The sequence below is a fragment of the Chanos chanos genome, chromosome 3, assembly GCF_902362185.1.
Source record: "Chanos chanos chromosome 3, fChaCha1.1, whole genome shotgun sequence".
Lineage (NCBI taxonomy): Eukaryota > Metazoa > Chordata > Actinopteri > Gonorynchiformes > Chanidae > Chanos > Chanos chanos.
The window spans coordinates 33,204,148-33,228,089 of record NC_044497.1 but is presented as its reverse complement, the minus strand read 5'-3'; the positions used below and the strand labels follow the sequence as shown (position 1 = coordinate 33,228,089).

The following is a 23,942-nucleotide window of genomic DNA, read 5'->3' as shown; positions in this document are numbered from 1 at the left end:
GTGTGTGTGTGTGCATGTAGGTAAAGCAGATTCCTAATGCTCTTTTGTAGATCATTTCCACAGTCGACAGAGAGAGACAAAAGCGTGGTATCCGATCAGGTAAATATCTTATCAGCGTTTTAGACATGCTTGATTTAGAAAGCCATACATAACCAGTCACACACACACAGACACAGTGGGCAGACACTACATCCTGCTAAGCTCCTACTACAGGAGACTGTATAAGACTGGAGGAAAATGAGGTTACTCCCCCACTTTCATTTACTGTTTTATTCCCCTCTGTTCCCAAGTAGCTTGATTTTGTTTTTTTTAACTGCTGTTTTGTGTGAAGATTCATACTCTATTTTTTAAACTGTTTTAGCACACAAAGACTCATCACTGCACAAAAATAGTCCCCAAACCTCACTCTCATCAGGCTGTAATCCTCCACTGCCCTAATTGCAGAGTTCCTTCACCCCGGTTTTCCCTCCTCACAGGGAGGGAGGTAAGGAAGCTCCGGCTTTAAAAAAAAACCCAACTCAGTCTCTCCTCCTCTGTATGGTCAGTGCTGACTGGTAACCTGTGAGAGAGTCTCTATTTATCTGTCCTTCCTTCTCTCTCTCTCTCTTTCTCTTGTGCTCTCTCTCTCTCTCTTTCTCTCGTGCTCTCTCTCTCTCTCTTTCTCTCGTGCTCTCTCTCTCTCTCTCTCGTTCTCTCTCCACTCTGCTCTCCTCCTGACTCCTTTCTATAGCGGATAATCACAGATGGGGGAATGGGCCCATCTTTCCTCTTTGTTTCTTAAAATAAGATTACAGCATGTATAATTCTTAAGCTGTAAGAATGGCAATGAGGGACCTGATCTGTTGTATATGTGGTAGGGTGAACAGAGGGTCAGCGGGAGGTGTGGACAAGGCAAGTTTCCTTTTTAACATACATTTACTGTGACATGTGCACACTACACACACACACACACACACACACACAATAAACTTGCACACACTCATAAAATCTCTCTCTCTCTCCCTCTCTCTCTCTCTCTCTCTGTGAGCTGAGGGAGGGCTTTCATGCCTGCATTGAGGCATGAAGTATGCATGTCAGTGGGAATGGCAGCAAATCACCCACTGTCACCAGAGACACATAAAGGAGGGTATTAAACGGGTCAGGAATTAATTCCTTTTAATTAAAAAAACCATCAGTCAACCCTACAGGGCCTCTGTCTATCCTCAACCTTCATCCAAAACTACTCAGAGCACACATAGGGAGGTCCTGGCACTTACCTCCAATAATCTCGCCAGCATTAGACTAGTATGGTGGACTAATCCAACTTGAATTGAGCTCTCTGTTTGAGAGTCGGTTTTTCAAAGGTTAAACATTTTAAAAGGGCCGAAGTCTGACATAAACTGTGCAAGACATGCACTATGGGTACTGCATACATACTGCCCAAATGTTACATCTCTTAAGAATGCCATGAAAGCACTGAGTACGGAGCTGAAATGGAGACGCTGATGAGATTTATATTGGGCGGGATAATTTCCTTCACTTCCCTCTGAAAATTCTCTCTCTCTCTCTCTCTCTCTCTCTCTCTCTCTCTCTCTCTCAGAATCACCAAGTCAAATGAACACTGCTAAACACGGAGCGCTTTCCTCCGCTCAATTCTGTTCTCAGGTCAGCTGGAGATTTATTTCATTATTTCTCTGAAGGGTTGATTACAGAGGGAAGGTAATTTACGAGGCACTTCATTGCCAATTCAACGGGCACATCACCTGTAAATAATTGAAACTCTTCATGTCCATTCCAACATCATCATATCACTATCACATTAATGCATCACTCTGGTTTCCATGTGAGGTCACAAGGAAGACTGCTCTAAATCTCCAACAAGCTGTCTCCATAACTCTCGCCAGCGTCTGTGTTACAGGCGCAAAAACCGTAACATTAATCCACGTCCCCAGTCATCAGTGAGCAAATATGCAGGATCATTAGTGTTTAAAGTAAAAAAAAAAAAAAAGAGAGAGAAATATTTAACATCTTACTACTAATGAGAGACAAATGAAAATCTTAATGATACCAATTTAATTCAGGTTACGCAAAATAGCCACTAATATAATATCCACTACAATAATGATTCGTTCAAATGTAAGTCTATGACTTCTATTAAGTGAGATTTTATTTTACAATCTGCCAGAAAATTAACTATAATGATAAAAAAATCAAATTAGATTCACATTCATGTTTTCAGTGATAAATAATACAAATTTCAAAGTTTAATTTACTCATTTAATTTTGTAATGATGGTTCAGTTGAGCTGATGGAATTTCTAAGTATATTAGGTCATGGTAACCTCTACCATGATGAGGTTACTCTCTCATCAACAGCCACTTTGATTTTCTGTTGAACTGAATGAAGAAACACTGAGTGGTCTAAAGCTAGTTCTTGTGGACACTTTCTGTGCCCAAGGCAAGGAGTAGAGAATTGTCTCTTTCTAATGTTGTTAATTACAGCTTTGTTAAACCTTAAATCAGCAACCATATTTAACTTCATTAAAGAATGTTATGAATATTAATTTTTCAATTTGAAATGGCTTTCACCACCCTTTTCCCATCTTCCTTTCAAACACATACACACCAAAACCCTTAAAAAATTCATCAATTGACTTCTCATATGTTAAATTAATTAATTCAGCAATGCAAAATTAATAAATGGATGGGCCTATGTCTTCTATTTTGTCCTCCCCCATCATAATAAAGCAATCGTAGTTTAATCTCTTTTGGCTTGGAGATACACCACAGAAGAAATGGTATGCATCGTATGAAATTCATTAAAATGTACGTCTTCATAATCTGCAGTTTGCTTTGCTCTTGACAGTGATGAAGAGCAGCTGCAGAATTCAGAATGTTTTGACCTTAACTTGGCATAAGACTTCTTCCATCCAGGGGATATCACTCACAATCTTTATGTGTGTGTGTGTGTGTGAGAGAGAGAGAGAGAGAGAAAGAGAGAGAGAGAGGACAGAGGATGAGAGAAAGAGAATGAAAGTAGAAAGAACTGAGAAGGAGAACGGAGAGAAACTTGAACATACTGGCCAATCATGAGTGACAGGGCTGTCTCCATGCTGTAAATGAGATCTTGTCATCCATGGATCATTCTTTGCTGGGGTGTGATCTGTGATTGGCTGGCTGCTGAGCACAGAGGCGGAGCCTGTTCCTGTCACAAGGTCGTATATTAACTATTGATTACATGAGAGTTCCACTCCACTTCCACCATCTCTGTAGCTTGGCCAATCAACTCAGTTCCTCTCTGACTTACATCACTTGCTGCTGTATAACCATGTAAGCAGCTTGTGTTGACTGAGACATATGTGGATTAATGACGGATGACCAGTGGGATGCTCTGTGTGTGTGTATGAGAGAGGGAGAGAGAGAGAGAGAGGGTGAGAGAGAGAGAGAGAGAGAGAGAGAGAGAGATAAGTGATAGATTGTATGGCTCTGTACTCTGAATCACCAGCAGCAGTAAACGCCGACACACATACACACACACACACATACACACACACACATTCACAGTCAGCAGAGGATGGCTTCGGCACGTCCCTGCGAGGCATTCTTTTACACATGGAGAATAGTAATGTCTGAGTGCTAGGCCATCACTGCTGCGGGGCTAGGCTGCACTGTAGGGTACCATGCCTCGCCTCCTCTACAGATCAACGCCCATTCACGCCCTGTACTTCCTGTGCCGCACCTCCCAGCTGGACATCCACAGACGGCACAAGGAGCGAGAAGAGAGCGTGCCTGAGCGTGTGTGTGTGTGTGTGTGTGTGTGTGTGTGCGCGACTCACGCAGTTCTCTGGAATTCCTCCAAGCCTTATTCTCTCTCCTTTTTTTCCCCCCTTTACATAACCCAGACCACGCGCGCGCTCTGGCCGTGAGTCCTCCCTGCTTTCAGACAGAGGAGGGTTTGACTGTGTCCCACTCCCTCCAGCCGAGTGGGAGGGGGAGAACACTGTGGCCACAGCCCGTTCATCTGTCAGAGAAGTCTGTTCTATTGCCAACCTCACGACCAGAGGACCGACATCACTCCCAAACCGACTCTTATACCGTGTCCTACAGTGAAGCGTTTTTCACAAAGAGCAAGCCTGATCTCTGGAGCAGCCCCCGCGGCCTGGTGCGTCACACCATATGCCGACAGGACAGAACAGTGCCGGCCTGCAGGGTGTGACATGCTGAAAATAGAGACCTCTGCCTTAGCACACCACGCTAAGACAGAGGGCTGCTAGAGCTGTGGATGCTAATACATTCACAGCACAACAGAGTGAGAAACTGGAATGTAAAAGAATACAACAGGTTATGGAACCAAACCAAGACTGATACAATGATAGGAGGGACAGCGGACGGAGATGGGAGGATGCTGATCGAAAAAACAGGAGTGTGAAGGAGAGAGAAATGAAGGAGAAAGAGAGAGAAAGAAAAGGAGATGTTTTTAATGTGATTTTGGGATGAGTGCGTGTTGGCATGAGGAGTCAGAGTGTGTGTGTGTGTGTGTGTGTGTGTGTGTGTGTGTGTGTGTGTGTGTGTGACCGCGTACGCGCAAGTTCCAACGCTGAGCTTGCATTCCGTGCGAGTGTGCGTGCATGCGTATGCGTGTGTGTGTATATACGCAGCACTGCGTAACGAGGTCTGTCGTGCTGTTGCCCCAGCGCTGACAGTCAGCCAGTGCTGTGTGCACCGGTGCAGAAGTGGTAATTGAATTAAGTCTTTATTATCACGCTGCAGTGGCAGCACTTCTCCTCATTCCGGCCTGCTTGGCTGACACTTTCTCCTTCAACACCTGCTTGACATCAACTTCCCATTCCACTGATTCATTCAGCCGTCCCCTCATAAGGACGGCCGCTCCCCGCCCGCCTCAGCCTCCGCCTGGCCATTCACTCACCAGTTTGCTTTCCTCCTCTAATCGTCGCTCCTCTCTTTAACGTAACCTCAGCGTTTAGCAGTAAACAAACCAACTGCATTCTGGATCTCTTTCCAGGAACAGCAGCTGCACCGCTGCTCCCACACTGCACTACCACAATGTTCGCCGCTCACCAAAATTACACAAGTGATGAATTCTCTTGTGGAGCTGCGCACACATTTTAGAAGACCCGGCACAGTAAACTGCAACTGCTCCCAAGTTTAAAATGCCTTAATTTCAACATGAATTTCAATTTTGTGTGGCTGGCAGGATTTGTTGTTGTCGGTTTGACTTTTTTTATACTCAGAGTACAAATCCCTCAAAGATGTTCATTTTTTTTTCCTACATTGTTTTAAATAGTTAAATCTGCTTGTTCTCCACATTTGTATGCAGCCGCACACTGTGTGGTAAAAAGCGCATGGTAAAAAACAAATTCTTCAGCCCTTTTCAATTTCATTGTGAGCAACTTTCAGTCACAGAATTAGTGTGGTTAGCAGCAGTTAATACTGTGTAATGGTAACATAAATATGGATGTTGGTAGTAGATAAATCATAATTAAAATATCAAATATATTCTTAGCACATTAAGCAAAAACCAAAAACTGTTTTGCCCCTCTCTCTCCAAAAACATTGCACCCCCCAAGGCGCTTGCTTGTCAAAACAAGCCAAGGCTAAAGTGAGGCTGAGGTTTATTAAGAGATGGGCTGATAGGGTCACAAGTTTTGAAAGCCAGTCTGTGAGTGTTCTGAGTTAATCTATGGATTTGAAAGTATTCTCTCATCTGTCCTTAGACGGGAGGAGTTTTTTTCAAGCTGTCAATATGCCTCGCACTTTCTCAGGGCTCTCGCTGTGCCGCTCATTTTCTGGTTTTGTTTTTTGGCTTTTTTTTTTTCTTCAACCCTCTGTCTCTCTGTCTCTCCCTCTCTCCCCCTATCTGTCTCCCTCCCTCTGTGTCTGAACCCCTTTCCTTCTTTTAAACACATCCATCATAACTCCCTCCCCCCATCTCCATTTCATTCACTCTCTTTTTTTTCTTATCGACATGTTTCCATTTCCCAGCACTCTCTCTCGTTCCATCATCTTCATCCTCCCTCCTGTGGCCGTTTTTCATGCAAGCTCTTTCTTTCTCTCTCCTTCTGCCTCTCCCACTTCCACTCCTCCACTTTTCTCTGTCTCTTTCTTTCTCCTCCACTTGACTTCATTCTCTTTTGCCTTGTCCTCCCTTTCTCTCTCTCTCTCTCTCTCTCTCTCTCTCTCTCTGGGGTGTGAGTGACTCTTGCCCAGGGAGCTGGTGGGTGGCATCGTTGCCCTTGGTCAGACTGTGTTTCGGCAGTGCCAGCGTGGAGCAGCGCGTCCTCTGAGGACGGTGTAGGAGGAGGGGGAGAGACGCCCAGGGTGAGGGAGCAGTGACGTAACATGCTAGGTGGAGTTGATTCTGTTTACTTGTTAGAAGGTTTGATGGGTTTGGAATAACACTGCTCTCCTGCCATACCTGGTCCAGCACCCAACTCACTTCACACAGCCTCTCAGTAGAGTAAACACAAACAGAGAGCTGTGATTCTTCCTCCACCTCCTGTTTTCCCCCTCCCCACTCCTGTCCTTCCCTCTCCTCTGAACTGGTGCCAGCCCACGGGTGCCACAAAGCATTAGGCACAAACACAGTGAAACACACTCTCAGACACATCCTCCAGACACACCAGGCACACCAACACTTACTCACTCAATGTGCCAGACGGGGTGACACAAAGTCTCACATTATGTAGAGGCTTTCCCAGACCAGCCACCAGGGCATAGGGCATCCACTAACCAGCAACCCAGGGAGCAAAAACACACACACACACAAGTGTATATATATATAATGTATGTGCATATGTATGTATGTATGTATGTATGTATGTATGTATGCATGTGTGTGTGTGTGTGTGTGTGTGTGTGTGTGTGTGTGTGTGTGTGTGTGTCTGTATATATATATATATATATATATTTGCAAGTGCACAGTGCACACGGACATACACACCCTTAAATACATACACACACAACCACACACACTTACTTGCTTTCCCAGGGCGTGTGTGTGTGTGTGTGTGAAAGAGAGAGAAAGAAAGAGAGAGAAAGAGAGAGTTGTCACTGTGCTTGGCCCTGCCTCTGGGGTGGTATTGCAGTTGTAGTTTTTAATAAAAGCAGAGTCTTTGGGAGGGCTGTTCTGAGGGAGAGTGGCGTGGCTGGTGGGAGGGGTATTGTGACTGGACACGGGGGCGGCTGACTTCACTGTCATTCCTGGCCCTCAGAGGACACTCACTTATTGTTTGATAGTTTCAATATAAGGGAGGCGTGAGCAATGCCACCTGGGAACAGAGAAGTCAAGCCGACTTCCCAACAACCAGAGCTACAACCATCCACAATCTGTGCTCCCGCTAGAGAGCAGGGGTATAAGAGAGGGCAGGGGTAGATATCTAGATATATACAGCACGGTCAGGAAGCTAGCCTAGCTTTTGCTAACCCTCTGTTCCTATGATTCAAGCACTACAAGCACAGTATATCTGAGAGGAGCTGAGGCAAGAGGGTACAGTAGCTTTGGTCCATATCCACTGTCTTTACTGTGCAGCTCTAGAGAAAAAAAACATCAGGAGAGAAGAAGGGAACCTGTGATAGAGCATTCAAATGTAACTATACTAAAGTCAACTAAAAACAAACTCACCAGTTACCACATTATTTTCAGGGTTAAAAATCTCTTGCAAGCAATAATATCCTGCAATATGGTTCCATTTGAGACTTTTCACATGGACAGCCGAGTGTAAAGGTAATTCGGAAACCTATCACTTTGTCCTGTCTTGCAGTCAAGGACTACGTCGTGCTATGCCAGTAATATGACAGCAATATTTCTGGATGCCTTCCAAAGCAAATGACGCATGTTTGAGGCCAGCCAACACAGAGGATGAAGCTAAATGAAGGACAGGCTGTCCGGCATTCCTGGCCGCAATGAAGTATTAGATCGAGGAACAAATCTTCCCGGAGCGATTTTAACATGTATGTTCCATGACCGGAAAGAGCGCTTCTTAAATGAAAAAGAATGAGAGTGCTTATTTTTATTAGAGTGACTTGACCTGCACTTCAGAACAGATCACTAAAATAAACATACAACGAGCTAGCTCTCACATCCTCTCCTTTTTCATTCCGTTCTTATTTCACCGACAGCAAAGGAATTACCGCGTCTCAACGTGGCACCGTTTTGCAAAAAAATAAAAAGAAAGAAAGAATAAAATAAAACAAACAAAAACGCACTACCTACCAACGGGAAATGTATTTAAACTGTGCTTTCTATATTTAAAATCTCCTTTGTGCTTATGCGTAATAATACCATTTAAAACCTACATCCGACAGACAAGGGGAAACATTAAGTGGAGGTTATGATTAGCTGTACATAGGTATGTAGTCTGAAGAGTGGGCAGTTCTACAGTCCTGTTCTTTTCACACGCTCAGCTCAATGAGGCAAAGCTGGGCCACTTGAACAGAGCCCACCTAAATCACACAACAGCCCAGGCCTTTCATTAAACGCCTAACGCAAAGCTCTCCCTCTAATGGAAATGGAAGCAAAGAGGGTACAGAGTGTAAATTAAAGTGTAGAGGCTGGCGTTTGGTTAGATTCTCAGGGCTTCTGATGGATATGGCCTGAATTAGTTGCAGTGCTGTTCCAGTAGTCAGTGTGAGAGCAGAGGTATTGATTTGAAGCAATGTTGCACTTCCCATCTGAGAGGTGACGTGTATTACAGGAACTGAGCATGCAAAGCAGCTGATTCTTGGCTATTCTCTCCTAGCAAATTTCTCATTCTTTATAAAGCAGCCTTCATTATTCACGATAACACAGAGCTCCATTTACAGAAAAAAAGAATGTGAACATGAATTTGTGAACGCTAAATTTCGCTCCCCTTAAATGAATGTTAAAGAACATTAATATTGACAAAGCTACGTATAGCCTGTCATATCAGTCAAATATATCAAAATCCGTTTTCTTCTCCTTAACATGTCCGGACTTCTGTGTGACGCATGTTTCTCTGATCTCTCTGCAGATGCACATCTCTCTGCAGTGGGCTCCATGCATGACCTGCTGCTTGTCTGTTCCTTTTACTCTGGCCCACTGACCCCTGCTATCTCTCCCACAGGCAAAAACAGCACTGCTGCTGCCTGCAGGCTAAGATTAGGAAGCTTCAGTCCAGAGGTGAGCAACACAACAACTGGTTCCTCTGATCATTTAGCCATGTCTTCCTCCCCCACTGTGACCTCAGACCCCTGACCTCGTTCAAGAAATCGCACAAAAGGGCAGCCATCAATCATCATCAGTCAATCAAAAAGCCGCTATTACAGCCCATCACCTTCTCCCTGACAGCTGATGAAATGCAGAAGGCATCGATAAAACCCCTCCGGAACATTCCAGGACAAAGACGCCTCTTTACATTATCCTCATCATACCCCTCCGTTTATTAGCTATACATTTACCGAGAGAAAAAAAAGGAGCCGCCTCAAAACAAAAGCTTTAGTTTCTCACGTGGTGTTGTCAAGTGGAGAAAATTTAAACATATCATACATGTGCCTGTGTTAAAATTATAATGTTGAGTGAGTGAGGAGCAAATGAGAGAAAAGCCAGAGGGGGTGGACTTGGATTCAGCAGCTAATTTTTTTTTTTTTTTTGGTGGTTTTGATAAAAAGCTGAGAGGGTATGCTCGAGCTCATCTTCTGCAATTATACAAAGAAATGTCTTATAATTGGCACTTGCTTTATGTCTGACCATTATCAATGTCCCTCACAGGCATATAGGCAGAGGGGGAAAAAATGAGTTCAATGTTGGAGTGCTCACAGTACATTTGCACAAGAAAGAAGATTGTTAATAAAATGAGGAAGAGGCCTGGAGAGGAGAGAGTGAGAGACAGAGAAAGACAGAGAGAGAGAGAGAGAGAGAGAGAGAGAGAGAGAGAGAAATAAAGAGGAGGCTACAGTACATTGAGTCCAGCATGAAGCGGTGTGGCATGGAGGCACGGAGATTCCTCATCAGTCTTTGTTTTCATCAGCCCAGACCCACGTCTCTCTCTCTCTCTCTCTCTCTCCACAGACTGAGAGAGTTAGAGGATTTGAGAAGTGCCGTGGTTTTGGCACAGGCACAAACACTCAGAGCTGTCTAACAGTGTATGCACCAGCTCACTCTAATTGGGACTGAAGCGGGACTTCCTCCTGAAACGGCACAGCCGAGGAGAGAGAGAGAGAGAGAGAGAGAGAGAGCATGGTGCCGCTCTCACATACAAACTCCATTGATTAGAGGGCACAACCTGGGCCCAGAGGGACTAGACTGACGACACACTAACAGGTACACAACAAACACATTCATGGACACAGACACCATCACTGTGTGATGTAGAGAAAGTTAAAGCACACAAGAAAAGGGAGAAGAAATCATTTTTAAGCTTTTTTTCCTATTTTTTTTTTTTTTCTGTGAAAACAGCTCTGATGTTCACATGCCCTCCTCCCTACCTCTCTTTCTTGAATATTCTAATCCTCCTTGTTTCTGAGTACCGTGCTTGCCATGACCCCAGTGGGCCTCAGTCTTTTAATCAAGTTCCTGGAGTACACTTGCTAAATTAACATGAGGAACAGTTTGCTGAATTAAAATTGCACATTACAGTCAGTGCAATTACACTCAGCAGCCCAGGGCTGGGTCTCACTTAGAGCTTTGTAATCGAGGAGAGGATGGCAGGGTGTCCCACTAGAACGATATCCTAGCCCAACCAAATGCATTGAGACTTCTCTTTAACAAAGAGCCATCCACATCAGAGTCACCTCTGCGCCAATGCCACGGTCCACATCACCCCACTGGCCTCCAAATACAGTCATGCTGACAGTTGAAACTGTGAGTACCAAAACTCCTAGCGCTATATCTAGACTAGGCACAGACATGCTCAATCAGGCTGATCCCGAACCCAGACTATATATCAACCAAAGAGAAATGAATTGGTATGACTCACATACACAGAGCAACCTTGATTTAGATGAACCCTTTAGCAAAGCTAAATCAAGCAAAAAAAAAATGTCTAAACACACTTTTCTCTTCAATGGTCTTCCCTTCACTATCCTCCAATCTAATCTCTACATCTTCTGTCTGAGACGGGTGGACGGCACTCATCTCGCACTTCAATTTATTAGCAAGCAGTTAATATGTCGTTAGATATGAACACATTAGCATCACATTCTGAGAGGAGATGAGAAGAGAGCATTGTGTTAAGAGGTCTGCTAATAGGCAATTTGAAGTTATTAGTTCTCATTAATATTCCATTATATGCCTGTGCGAGTTCCTAAAAGGTGTAAACTTCCAAAAACTGCCATCAGTGTCCACTAATATCAAACACTAAACTTTTAAGATGAAATAGATTCTTGTGTGGGTATTTTGAGTGACTGAAAGAAATTACCTTTCGAAATTATGATTTCAGAAATGTTAAGGACAACCTGGAGATTTTGTGTTGTCAGATGAAGTGTCTCTCTTGAAGATGTGACTTTCCTTACCTTGTTTTAGGGGATGTTGTTAACCATTCTTCATGCTTCTCAAATGTAATCAAGTAAGCTGCGATTTCCTGTAAAAGATAGGAGAGAGAGAGACGGAGAGAGAGAGGAGTGAAAATTAATGCCACTTTTATACAATATCATTTTTTCAAAATACACATTTGCTTTTTAAGGGCAAAATATATTAACACATTCATACTTGTGTTGAGATTACAATATGAAAGTGAGTAAATTAACATGTATTACATGGCACAGAGCGAGGTCATATGGTTTTTGAAAATTCTGTGTTGAGGTTGTTTCATGGTAACCTGGGCATAATGTTCTCAGAAAAATGTACAATAGCAAGAGTATGTTCCTCCTTTCCCCAACAAATAAAAGCACTTTGGATGCTGACAGGCAACATCATGATTACCTGTGACAGGCAACAATTCATCTCTCACCCAGAGCCCTTGTCATTCGCTCCAATAAAGACAGCAGGAAATACTATAAACAGCAATCAAACTATTTACCATTTTCACCGGGCTAATTTTTCTTTACCAGGGTGCTGTGATGAATACGACAAACATTTGTGGCTTTATGTTTTTAATGTTATCTGTCACATATTGTTTATGCATCACTGAATGATCATTTACAAACTGAAAAGGAGCAAAAGCATTTTCAGTAATGCTGAGAAAGTGTCTTACAGTAAAACCTTACACACCAAAAAGACGAATAAGTTCACTGTGTTTTATTAATGTGATGAAACCGACTTCCTGACCAACGATATGTATATTAAGAAAATGTTTTCAATTTTGATTGTGATGTCACAAATTATTGCTATCAACTGTTTGTGTAAATAATAGATTTTTTTTCCTTCAACTAAGTATAATCCACTTAAACTTCTTAAAATTCTCCACCATATTAATTTGAACTTCTGTCAATCAATAGGTTTGTTTTCTCGCATTGTACAATGTGAATCGATGATAATTAGTTCAGCGTCAATACATCCAATGCATTTGAAATTGCCAAGATTTTGTTTTATTAACCTCATTTGATAATCTAAGTTCATCAATGATGATACCATCCCTGCTCCAATTCCCAAGCAACTCGATCGCTAAAATATTATAGCCCCCCTAAGCTCTGTAATATACATTAATAGCCAGCAAGTGCCAAACGCTGGTTGGCTTTCTACAGTTTAACCTGGCACACTGGGCACCAGTACCATCCCATAGGGAGTGCTGGATACATCGGGGTGCCAAGGCTGGCACGCAGGAACCCTGTGAGGAGAGAGAAGACTGGCACTCTGGCCTACAGGTGCTGGACAGGAGATAGTGAAACAAGGATTAAATCCCTGTCCCTGGGCCACTTTGACTAGAGGTGCTGGCGTGATAAGATGGCGATAGGGTGGAGTGAAGCACCACTCTCGTGGAGGTTCCCTGTAATATCTGACCAATGCGCGGTCTGTATTGGCAAACATGGAGAAGTGATACTTCCAGTACGGGGACAGTACTAGGTTAAATGTTAAATGCTGGTTATATTTTTGGGACAAAGCTGAAAACAGATGGTAGCAAAAGAGAGTTTTTCTGCAACTCATGATATCCGATGTTAAGGATGAAAGAAAGGAGCATAATAAAGAAACACGGCAAAGGCAAGTAAAAAAACAACAAAGAAGTATGACCAGTTGAAGAGCCTTAAGATCAATGACATATACATTTTTTTGTACACACGCTCATTACTAATTAAAGAAGCAATGGGCCAAATGAATTTCTCTGCTAACCCCCAGACTGAATGGACTCATGAACAATAAGAAGAAAGAAGACAAAAGAACTCCCGTGCAGAGCAGCAGTGTTGCTATGGACCTGTGTTTTTGTTTGTTTTTGATGGAGTGAGAGAAAAACGAGCTGGAGGTGGGAGGGAGGGAGGGAGGTGGGGAGGTGAGGTGTGCTCCTTAAGTGACCTTGAAGCCCATTAGAAGCTTCCCTCAGCATCAGCCCCACATTAAAAGTCAACATGCCGACCTCAGCGCTGAGGGGTGAAATAAGAGGCTTGGTCCAGTAAATAAAAGCCCAACCCAAGCCCAGTCTCCCCCTCTCTGAACAGATGTCGAGGATTATTCAGAGCCCCCAACCAACCATAAAGGTGCAATAACCTTACGGCGAGAAAACAAACAAAAACAGACGTAGCACCATTAAACAGCTGCAAGAGACAAAGTTTGTTTGGTGTTATAATGGGGGTGGGGGGGGGTGGGGCTAGCACACTTTCAGGTTGATTGGGCACAGTTGTCAGGAGTGTGCAACTGTTTGTTGATGGTGCATCAAAGTCTGGCCGGCAGCTGTCAAGTGTCTCTGAACTATATTTTCTGACCTTAGTTGCCTACCTCTTTCTTGTGCTCCCTCACTAAAGAAATATTTACAAGGTAAAGGAAATTTGCCCAATTCTCTGTCTTTAACTCTCAGTCTCTCTCTCTGTCTCTCCCTAATTCTCTCTCACCCTCTAAGACTTGATCTTTTTTTAGTTGAATCTTAAGTATAATTCAAATTATTACAATGACAATTTGGGGAGCCATATAGTGTACAAAGAATCGTTTCAAAGGAATCAAATAACCCCAATGTGCCACTGTGCCCTATGCATGTACCTCTAATTATTTAAAACCCGGATTCAAGCATTGTCACACGGGAGATGAAGACCTTGACGCTGGCAAGTCTGTGAAATCCATGTATCAGGAGCTTACATCAGAAAAGCTGATTACCGTGAACAGCGTCTACCTTCACCTGTTTAAAATGCTCTTAATATGCTAAATGGTGTCACCTTTACAAGGAGGGGTAGCAAACACATCAAACCACATTCCTCTTACCTTCATACCTTTATTCTTCCTTTGAAGGGTAAATGTCACTTCCAGAATGCTAAAACGAACGGCACCAAAAACGATGCCTTTTCTTCCCGTTTGGAAATGCATAAGTGACGGAGCACTGGTCAACAACATCACCACCTCACTTTTCACTCAAGCTGTCACTGGAGACAACAAGGGAACGAACCAGGTCTTTAGAGAGTATAAACTTGAGAGAAAAACGTCTGGCAATTCAAAATGAAAGATGACATCGACATATTTCTTGCTTTCATTTTTGACATGGGAAACAGGCATGGTTACGGCGTATGAGAAAGAAACACAATGTGACCCGGTCTTTGACAAGGCTTTTTAAATCAGCCAGACTGACTGCTCAGCGCGAGAGGGAAATGATCTGATAAACATACAGGAAACTCTCACATTCCATCAGGCTTTTTCGTCACGTAGTTCATTCAAAGCTCTGGCACATGTTTGATGAGAAGTTTTTGTCGCGGCTCTTGCGTCGGTGTCCCTGAATGACCGGGAGCTCGGGATGTTTGTCATCCCTCTTCTTTTCTTTTGATCGTTTGACTGATGTCGACGAGGAGTGGCGTTCAGAGGATCAAAATTCTCCCTTTGGAGTGACAAAGCTGATCACTTGAAATAACTGTAGCTCTCACATTAAAAGCTGCGATGTGAGTCTGTTTGGCATTATCTCAACATGTATCAGATACCTGTCTCTAAACACCATCCATAATGGCCTCTTCTCCAATGGGCCACTAAACGTTGCTTTCAACAAAGACAGAAAAGCTGGGGAAAAATTCCTCGGAGGATCACACCATACAGTTTGAATGCTAATACTCCATTACATCTGAGTCAGCACTTTGGCACTGTTTGGGATCTGAATACCTCAAAGTAGGTTTTTACCGCCCAAGATTAAGCATCTCACTGAGAGTGATACATGCAGAACATCAAACAGATTCATCACTCAAGAAGTCCGGCCTCATTGATGGCACTTACATTATGGCAATCTCATTCTTTCAACCTGCATTTAACCCTGGACAAAAAGAGGACTGCCTAGGAAAAATAAACACTTTCAAGGTTACTAGTGCCTTTTGCTCTTACGTCAGTAAGCGCTGCATGTTGTGAATCAGGGTATGAAAGTTCGCTGAGATTGTTTTTTAATGCCATTAAAAATACTGGGAAATATTGTCAGTAAAGCGCCAGTATTATCAGACAAACAGAGATGCAGTACTAGGCTGGCCCAATAAAATGACGATATAACTTTCACTTACAACACTCATAAACGTGTGCAGCCTCCTGTTAGAAAGCAAGTCAGCAGTGTGACCCATCAGTTTAGACTACGATGAAAAATAAAATTTGTTGCTGAATGAAAAGTTTCATTTAGGAAAAAAAATAATAGGTAGGTCCTAAGATAAAGGCAAAACAATTTACTTCTATTTTCTAGGCGAATTTAGATTCCACTGCAGTATGTCTATGTTAGAGTACTATCTACAGGCAAAGCATTGGTTGATGACACAAGAGCTCCACAAGCTATTCTGAGTGTGGAGACAAGGCCCCCCCCCCAAAAAAAAAACTGACACAATATTTAGTTTGTTTTCCTTTTTAATTAAAATACGTGACACCTACAACTTACTATGTTGTTTATTAAATGAAAATATCTTTAACAGGGGATTAATTTGACAAACTTCTTAATTAAAATTAATCACTTTTACATAATACATTTTTTACAGTTCACACAATTAATTTTGTTTAATAATGGCACCCCTAGTTGTGAATTGACCACATGGGACAAAAGAAGTTTCACTATGCTGTGAGCTATTTTAAAAGCCCCTTTGATTCTTCGTACATTTCAAGTCAAAAAAAGGAAAGAAATGATAATATTAAAGATGAAGGCATTACATGCCTTTCTGTGTAGAATGCAATGCTTGCAAACTCCCAGATTCACATGAAGCACACTTATATGATTTTGACCTTGTTCTGATCTTGAGAACAGGAAGCATGTGCAGGAGGGGGGCAGATGAATACAGGCTGAGAAGAGCCTCTCAGTCAACACCACCGCCCAGGATCCCTCGCTTTCTCTGGAAAGCCAGGTCATCTGATATTTCCTTCAGGGCTGCCCATGTAACTGACCTGACTCGGGCAGGGTGCAAATGGATTTGAGGGGGAATGGGGGGGAAGATCCTGCTACCCAGGCATCCCTGAGGGCGAATTGAAATGCAATTAGACACAGGAGAGAGAAAGAAAGATGAAGGGAGAGACAGTGAGGAAGGAAAAAAGACAGAGCAAAGGAGAGAAGAAACGATATGAGAGGAGAAGAACAGGAAAAGAAGAAGAAGAAGAAGAAGAAGAGGAAGAAGAGGAAGAAGAGGAAGAGGTGAAAATGTAATGCTCATAATGGAGATGATCAGGGATCTAAGGAACAAATAAAGGTCAACGGCCTCTGTATAAACTGCACAGCTCCACTCTGTTCCTATAGCTAATTACAAAGAATCACACTGATGCCTGCAGGTTTTGCAACATCTTCAAAACCTTGCATTACATGAAAGAGCAACATTTCACAACTATATGGTGTATTTTGTTTTCTGATGGTGAACATTCACAGCAAATTTTTCCAGAATCCTCTCAAAAAGCTGCTGACCACAGCTATCAAGCAAGCAGTATCACAACAGGGAACCGAAGAACATCCAAAATCCCTCTGAAATGTAAATGCAATGTTTTTTTTTTGTTTTTTTTTACATATTTAAAATAACATCCACAGAGTTCACTCAAGTGCGACAGAGGATTAGATTTGCGTCAGAGGCAGTTCAAGACATGCTAAAGTGTGTTTAACCTTAAAGAGAAACAGAGAGAGCGGGATGGTATCAGATGAAGTGGAAGAAGTGGAATGTGACAGAGTGCAGAGACAACAATAGCGTGGTGCTCCCGACAGCTGCAGCTGGCATCTGCTGGCGTGGTGTGGTGCTGCTGAATGAGTCCCATAGCAGGGTTAAAAAGATCTCCTTTCCAGCATACCGTCCATTAATCCCTACATGGGGCTACCTGGGGTGGCCCAAACGAGGTTGGAGCATGCTGCCACCTCTGCTTTATAACGCCGTGATGGCCCTGCTGCAGCTCTTTTAATATCCACGATGCACCCTGCCTCGCCCCACGCCAACTATTCTGGCCGCCAACCTGCCGACTAAACAAAAGGCATCGAGACATGTCGTACCCCTGCAAACAGCTTTCCAGGGGGTGGGGACTCTGTCAGCACGTGCCTTTCATCCACTCATGAGGCGGATGGACCATCTCCATCTCCTGTGCACAGGCCTAGTCCTTCTCTGCACATCTAAATCCCACTTCTCCCTCAAGATGCCTTTAAAGTACATGTGGATCATATCTCTTTCCCAGCACAGGGGATAAAGAGAAAAAAGAGAGAGAGAGAATAAGAAAAAAAGCAAGTGTCAGACTGCTCCACCCCAGCAGCCTACATTATACATACAGTAGCACTGGGATCAATTGTGAATTGATCCTGAATAGCTTAGATGTTTTCCAGCTGGTGGTCAATTCTTTGCTTCTCATGCTGGTCATCGTTTCTCCTGAGACTCTCTCTTTCTTTCTTTCTCTTTCTTTCTTTCTTTCTTTCTTTCTTTCTTTCTTTCTTTCTTTCTTTCTTTCTCTTGCTCTCTCTCTTTCCTTCTCAGTCTGAAATCCCCCATCCTCCCAACATCCTCCATCAATGGCTCCACGGGCTGCAACACTGCTTGGGCTAGCGTGTCTGTGTTTGAATTTGTTTTTTTCACGGCTCTGCCTCATGCTGCAGTGAGACCTTAAAGACAGCGGTACGGGGTGGGTGCATGGCTGTGATGGTGAACAGGCCAGGGACAGGAGAGCGGTGTGTGTGTGTGTGTGGGGAGGAAGGAGGAGCTGGCACTTAGTGAGATTGTTTGGGTGCTGGTGCCAGGTCCACTGTCTGGGATGGAAATGAAACTGTTTTTTGAGAGGATGAAATCATTTAGACTCAGAGAGGAGAGCGTGATGGTCAGCCTTCGTTACCACCGCTGTCGCAGACTCCTGGTCCTATCTCCCCCTCAAAGCCACAAAATGATTTCAAAGGGCCTCGTGGCTACCTACTCATTTTTATGTCTGGGAAAGTGTGTGTCTGTATTGTTTGTGTCTAGGTAACAGAGGGAGAAAATGATCTTTCAGTAGCATGCTGACTCTCAATGCATTGTTTTGCTGGGGGTTTCAAATTGAAACGTTCACCCACAAGTTCATTTATATTCTCTGTATAGGATACTTGGAATTCCACACTAACTAAGAGCACAATCTCTTTGACTTCACTGGTCAAAAAGTGAATAAAGAAAAGATTTACTTAATCTGTAACTATAGAATCTAAACTGAAGAAAATTCAAAGAAACTCTGACTTGTTGGCAGAGACAATATGGGTTTTCGCCTTGTTTTTCATCCAAGCCAGCTCACAGAAGATCTGAGTAAAGTGAACTCTGTGGCAGAGAACATCAACCAAAAATGAGTGGTATGGGGTGTACTGTGTGCCCTCTGTAACTGACCCTGGGTACCACAGCATGGGCATGTATCCTCTTCCATCCATCCAGCTTTTTTGGGGGGAAGATGAAGCACTTTCCCTGCAGGGACACAGTAGGATACGCTATACCCCCATGGGGCGCTGGAGTGGTTCATTTGTAAACGTCGGTGGTCCGTTACCTGATTCCGCCACTCCACAGGGAGTCGGCAGGTTCACTTCCCAGTGTCCTGCGGCGCTCTCCTCCAATCTGCCCTCTCATGTTCACCCTTGGAGTCCTCTTCATCATCTCTACAGCAGGCACCCTCCCATTACAACCCCCACACCCCCGCCGCCAACAGTCCCAACAAGGAGAGCGCGCCCGTCTCCCCAGCAAGGAGAAGCACCACCATTAACACAAACACAATGGTCTCTCTTCTCAGTAACCTCTTCTGTGGTGGATCTAGTCCCGCCATGGCTGTGTGCGAGGACAGACTCACACATTCAGCCAAAAGTCCTTTAAATTCAGAGCAGGTAACTGGTGCCCTTTAAAACATGGTGAGATGTTAGGGCTTATCTAATTGCGTTTGTGGCTTCACTGATGGAAAAGAAAGATCATATCAATGGTGAAAAAAGTGGTCAGTAATAACAAAAAAAACACACCACATGAGCAATGTAGTCTGTGGTTAAGATTTTGCAGGGGGTTTTTTTCTTTTTTCTTTTCCACTTTCCCTAACAACGGCATTCATTTCACAAGGCGGCAAGTCACAAGTTTGTGTGTCTGCAGGCCTGTCACTGTCATTGGAAACCTGACTTCTTCTTTAATCCCTCAGAGTCAGCCCTCATTTTAGGGGGATCATGACTGAAGAGAGAGCCAGAGTACAGATGTAAATCTCCTGCAGTGTCATTGAGCCTCATTGTGGAGAGTCCCTACAGGCCTGTGAGAAGACTGGAAGAGACAGAGCAATGCAAAGCCCTGGGCTCCCTGTCACCAATAGAACCAAATCAGCTCCATCAGCGGGCCCCTCTCTCACATACCCTCCTCCCCCCAAGAAAATAAAGAGTCCCGGTGTATCGGTCCGGCCTCTGCTTTTTGTGCAATCTGTCTGCCTGTTTATTTCAGCCCCCCTCCCAGAATCAATTAATGCTGGAATTATCCGGTGAATTCCACTATTCAGCAGTGCAAATGACTGGGGCAGCCTTGCGTGAAACCAATTTCGAACTTTCAATCCGAGGCGCACCCAGAACCACCTACTGGGCTCTGGGTGAAATTGTGCTTCACTCTGACTGTCCAGTCACTGCCGGTCACCCATCCAGCGGACCACGTGGTCGGTGCATGAACACGCACGCCATGCACTCCACAAAGAGACAAAGAGAAGAGAGACAATTCTGCCCAGTAGGAGAGTAAAAGTTTCATCCCTTCAAACTTAAGAGTTCAAAATCAATAGATTAACATTGGAAAGAAGGCATTTACCCATGTTCCTATAGAGAACACCTCTAAAATACCCAGACTAAAAATGTTCTGACAGGAGAAACATGTCAGGAAATAGATAGGTACAGAGAAGGGTGTTATTTCCGCACCGAGAAACCCACACTGAATAGAACAGAAGAATATTCTCTTAAGGATCAGCTTCAAATCTTTCCTCCTGCAGACATGAAAAAATGAATAGACGGAGGCAAAGGGCAAGAGGTGTTATGTCTTCTGATGACTCATGAACGATAGGTGTGTGTGTGTGTGTGTGTGTGTGTGTGTGTGTGTGTGTGTGTGCGTGCGCGCGCGCGTACATGTGCATTTCCTACATACAGGGAGGTATAAGCCCTATTCCACAAACTGAAAGAGAAAAGACAGAAAACAAACAAGCTCTAGAAATCACCAAAGGAACTGCAAACCCAGTCATAGGCTTGTTCCAATTAGTGAGTCCAGCCAAAGTGAGCTTTAATGGAGCACTGGATTGAGTCCTGTCTGCCAGTCTGCAGGGATTGCCACTTCCCTCACTTTCCCTCTCTCTCTCTCTCTCTCTCTCTCTCTCTCTCTCTGTCTTGTACCCTAGCTCTTGCCCCCTCCACCTCTTCTGCCACTGTGCTGCCTGATTTGATTTGTCTTTCAGGAGGAGGGCAGGCTTTAATTGAAGTGTGTTTGTGCTATCTGTCTGGTGCATCGGCCCGGCTGCCTTTGTTTGGCTATCAGACTGCCTGTCAGGCAGCTAGCTCTCCAGGCTCACTGCTTCTTTGTGCTGAGATTACAATAAAAAGAACATGTGACTGTGAAGGTCACACTAAGATTGAGTCAAATCCAGCAAAATTTCTCCTTGACAGCATTTACCTTCTGAATAACAGCCAGGCCTGTCTATTGTCTCAGCATTAGTCCTCGTGGGTCTGTAGTTTTACAGAGGCATTCCACCTCATCACTAGGGCTTGCTGTGAGTAGCAAATGCATACTAATTACTCTTCATGCTTTATGAATTTTTATTTTAAAAAACTGTCACAGTTCTTGTTCTTGAGTTTTTCTACAGTTTTACATTTCATTTCCTCTCACCCTGGTTTTGTTTTAACTCGTAGGACTCCATTCTGAACACTCAGAGAGTCTCCCATACAAGACTCCCGTTCAGATAACAGACTACATCCTTCTTTGAAAACCTTGATCTCTCCAGATGTTACTGGATCAATCAGATAGATGGACCAATGACCTCCTCAGAATCTCTTTATGAGAATAAAACAATGCAATTTTGTTCACTTTGCCTGAGCTACAACACACTCTTAATTAAAAACTCAGCAAAGCAATTAATTGTACATCGGTCTGCTACATTCCCAAAACCAAGCTTGAATGCAGTTTGACACACAGAACAAAGGGACTTGATTCAGATGTTACGATGGTAACTGTATCCAAACGAAGATAAGGTTGTATAGCATCTCAGGTATCTCCAAAACACTGCAGAGAACAGAGATGTTATAGAAAATTCAAAGGTGTTATTCCCTGAATTCCATTTCGTTCTAGTCAGAGGGGAACAAGAAGTAGGATCTTTGTACCATAAATCTCCTCAAACCTTTTACAGATCATTTACCATCAATGAGCCCCTGCCATATATTTCATCATCAACCGCAGAAACGCCTCAACCTTAACGCCGTGTTGGCTACACCTGCTACAAGGCATGCAGAAACAATGTTGCAAATCTTTATCAAATTTTGATTTCTTTTTTCCCCCCATTTTGCATGCTATAAAAACTTTTGACAAATGGCTTAAATAAATAAATAAATAAATAAATCATTGAGTGAAAAGATGGATTTGGGAGCGAGCAGGTGCCAAGGCGTAATATAATTCATGGCCATGCATCAATGTTACTGGAGACTGCTCCTGCACTGAAGTTAAACTCAGAGTGCCAGGTGCCAGCACATTGATACCACACATCACAGTACAAAACAGAGAGAGAAAAGAGAAATGGAGGAAGTGAAAGAGAGAGGACCAATTATGGCCACAACCCCATTTGAAACACTGGACACCAAGATATACTCTCATACAGCTACTAAAGATCGAAAAGACATGACATATCATGGGGCACTTTGCTCAAAGTGTCATTCTTTATATACGGTCATCTCAGTTGGCTGTATATTACACCAGTAAAACAGTGAACTGTAATCCACACTCGTTCACCTATGCTAACCTCACCTTCATTCAATATGCTACACATATATCAAAACCTGACCAGAACAGAAAAGTGAAGTGAAAACAGTCAATACTGCTAAAGCAGAGAATCAAGCCCTTCAACAAAGTATTCCATGCTACATGCACCTCTGTACATGGGGCTCAGCTGAAATTGGAGTGAGGAGCTGAGTGTTGCCCCCCTCCCTTCCCTCCCCTGTATTATCCACCTGCCTTTTCAGCAATCCCAATGTTTTGCTGCTGGCAAACTCACTGAGCAGTTGGGAATTACTTATTTAACAGATAACGTTTCTTCTGTTGTCAGCAAAAAAAAAAAAAAAAGTTCTTGTCCATAACAGGACAAAAACCAATGTAGTGTGAAATCAGAGGTCACACTGAGACAAACAGCACTAACGGCTAAGAGCAAAGGGTGAGCAAAACACCCTCTTCCGCTCCCCAAAATTAATCAGAACCCAAATTCAACTTGACATGAGGAGAGTTTAATGCCATTTGTTTGGCTGAGATTTTAACAAGAATAACACACACTTCTCTCTCTGTCATCATCAAAGTATGTTTACTTCAGTGCTTGTTCACAACATTTTCATTGAGTTTTTCATCGAAGCTTAACTGTCATTGATCTTAATCGGGGCGTGGGATGTCTCTTTGATGCCCCTGATGCGTCTGCCTTGCTTGGAGGTCTGTAATAGATGTAGAGCTCCAGGCAGCATGGTAATCCACAGCTTGTAGAGGTGTTGCTGTGTGGCTACGACCAGAAGATAAGTCATGTACCCCGAGGAGAGAAGAAAAAGGAAAAAAAAAAAAAAAAAAAAAGACTTCACGCTCGCGTCTGCCACAGTCACCATGTCGAGGCAGGAACCCAAACATACAGCCCAGATAATGACATCTCCAAATAGACACGAGAAAAAAAAAAAAAAGCATCTGCATCCCTCCTTATCGCACAGACACCGCTGTTTAAATGACACGCCCGTCAGTTCTCAGATCACCTGTAATGGCAGCTGCAGTTATTCACAGCTTAGCACAGTGAAAATGTTCAGCTAAAGAGGAGGAGAAAGGATCAGAGCTCAGGGAAAAGGACAAAGATAAAGTCAAGCATCCGGTTTTCATGATGAGCTACTGTCGTTTTGGGGGGGCAGGATGATTTTCAAAATGCAATCGAGCGAAAAGTTTGAACTTTCAACAGATTTCTCATTCTTTGTAACCTTTTTTCCCCAGCCCAAAGTTTTAAGAACTACTCAGACAGTTGCAAAAACACACACCCTGTCTATCCTGAGAAAACTTAGACAACCATCTGACCTGATGAAATATGAAAAAGATTGCATTCCAAAAGTGAGCAGAGAGAGAGAGAGAGAGAAAGAGCAATGTCTTTGGTTATGCTCAGCACCAGGTGTGTGGCCAGGAGTAAGCAGTGAACCCTGCACCCTCAGCCACCAGGGAACAACGCCATCAAAGGCCCTAAAGCACCTACACCCATCCATCCCAGCACTTGTCTAATTA

The 23,942-nt window shown here is 43.5% G+C and overlaps 1 protein-coding gene across 1 annotated transcript in view; it reads right to left on the bottom strand.

The window, feature by feature from the left end:
• Positions 1 to 23,942, bottom strand: part of camta1a (calmodulin binding transcription activator 1a) — a 255,895-nt gene that overhangs the window by 131,125 nt on the left and 100,828 nt on the right. The window contains exon 4 of the mRNA XM_030768721.1: positions 11,469 to 11,536. Within this exon, the coding sequence (XP_030624581.1) occupies positions 11,469 to 11,536 (68 nt within the window). The remainder of the gene's footprint in view (positions 1 to 11,468; positions 11,537 to 23,942) is intronic.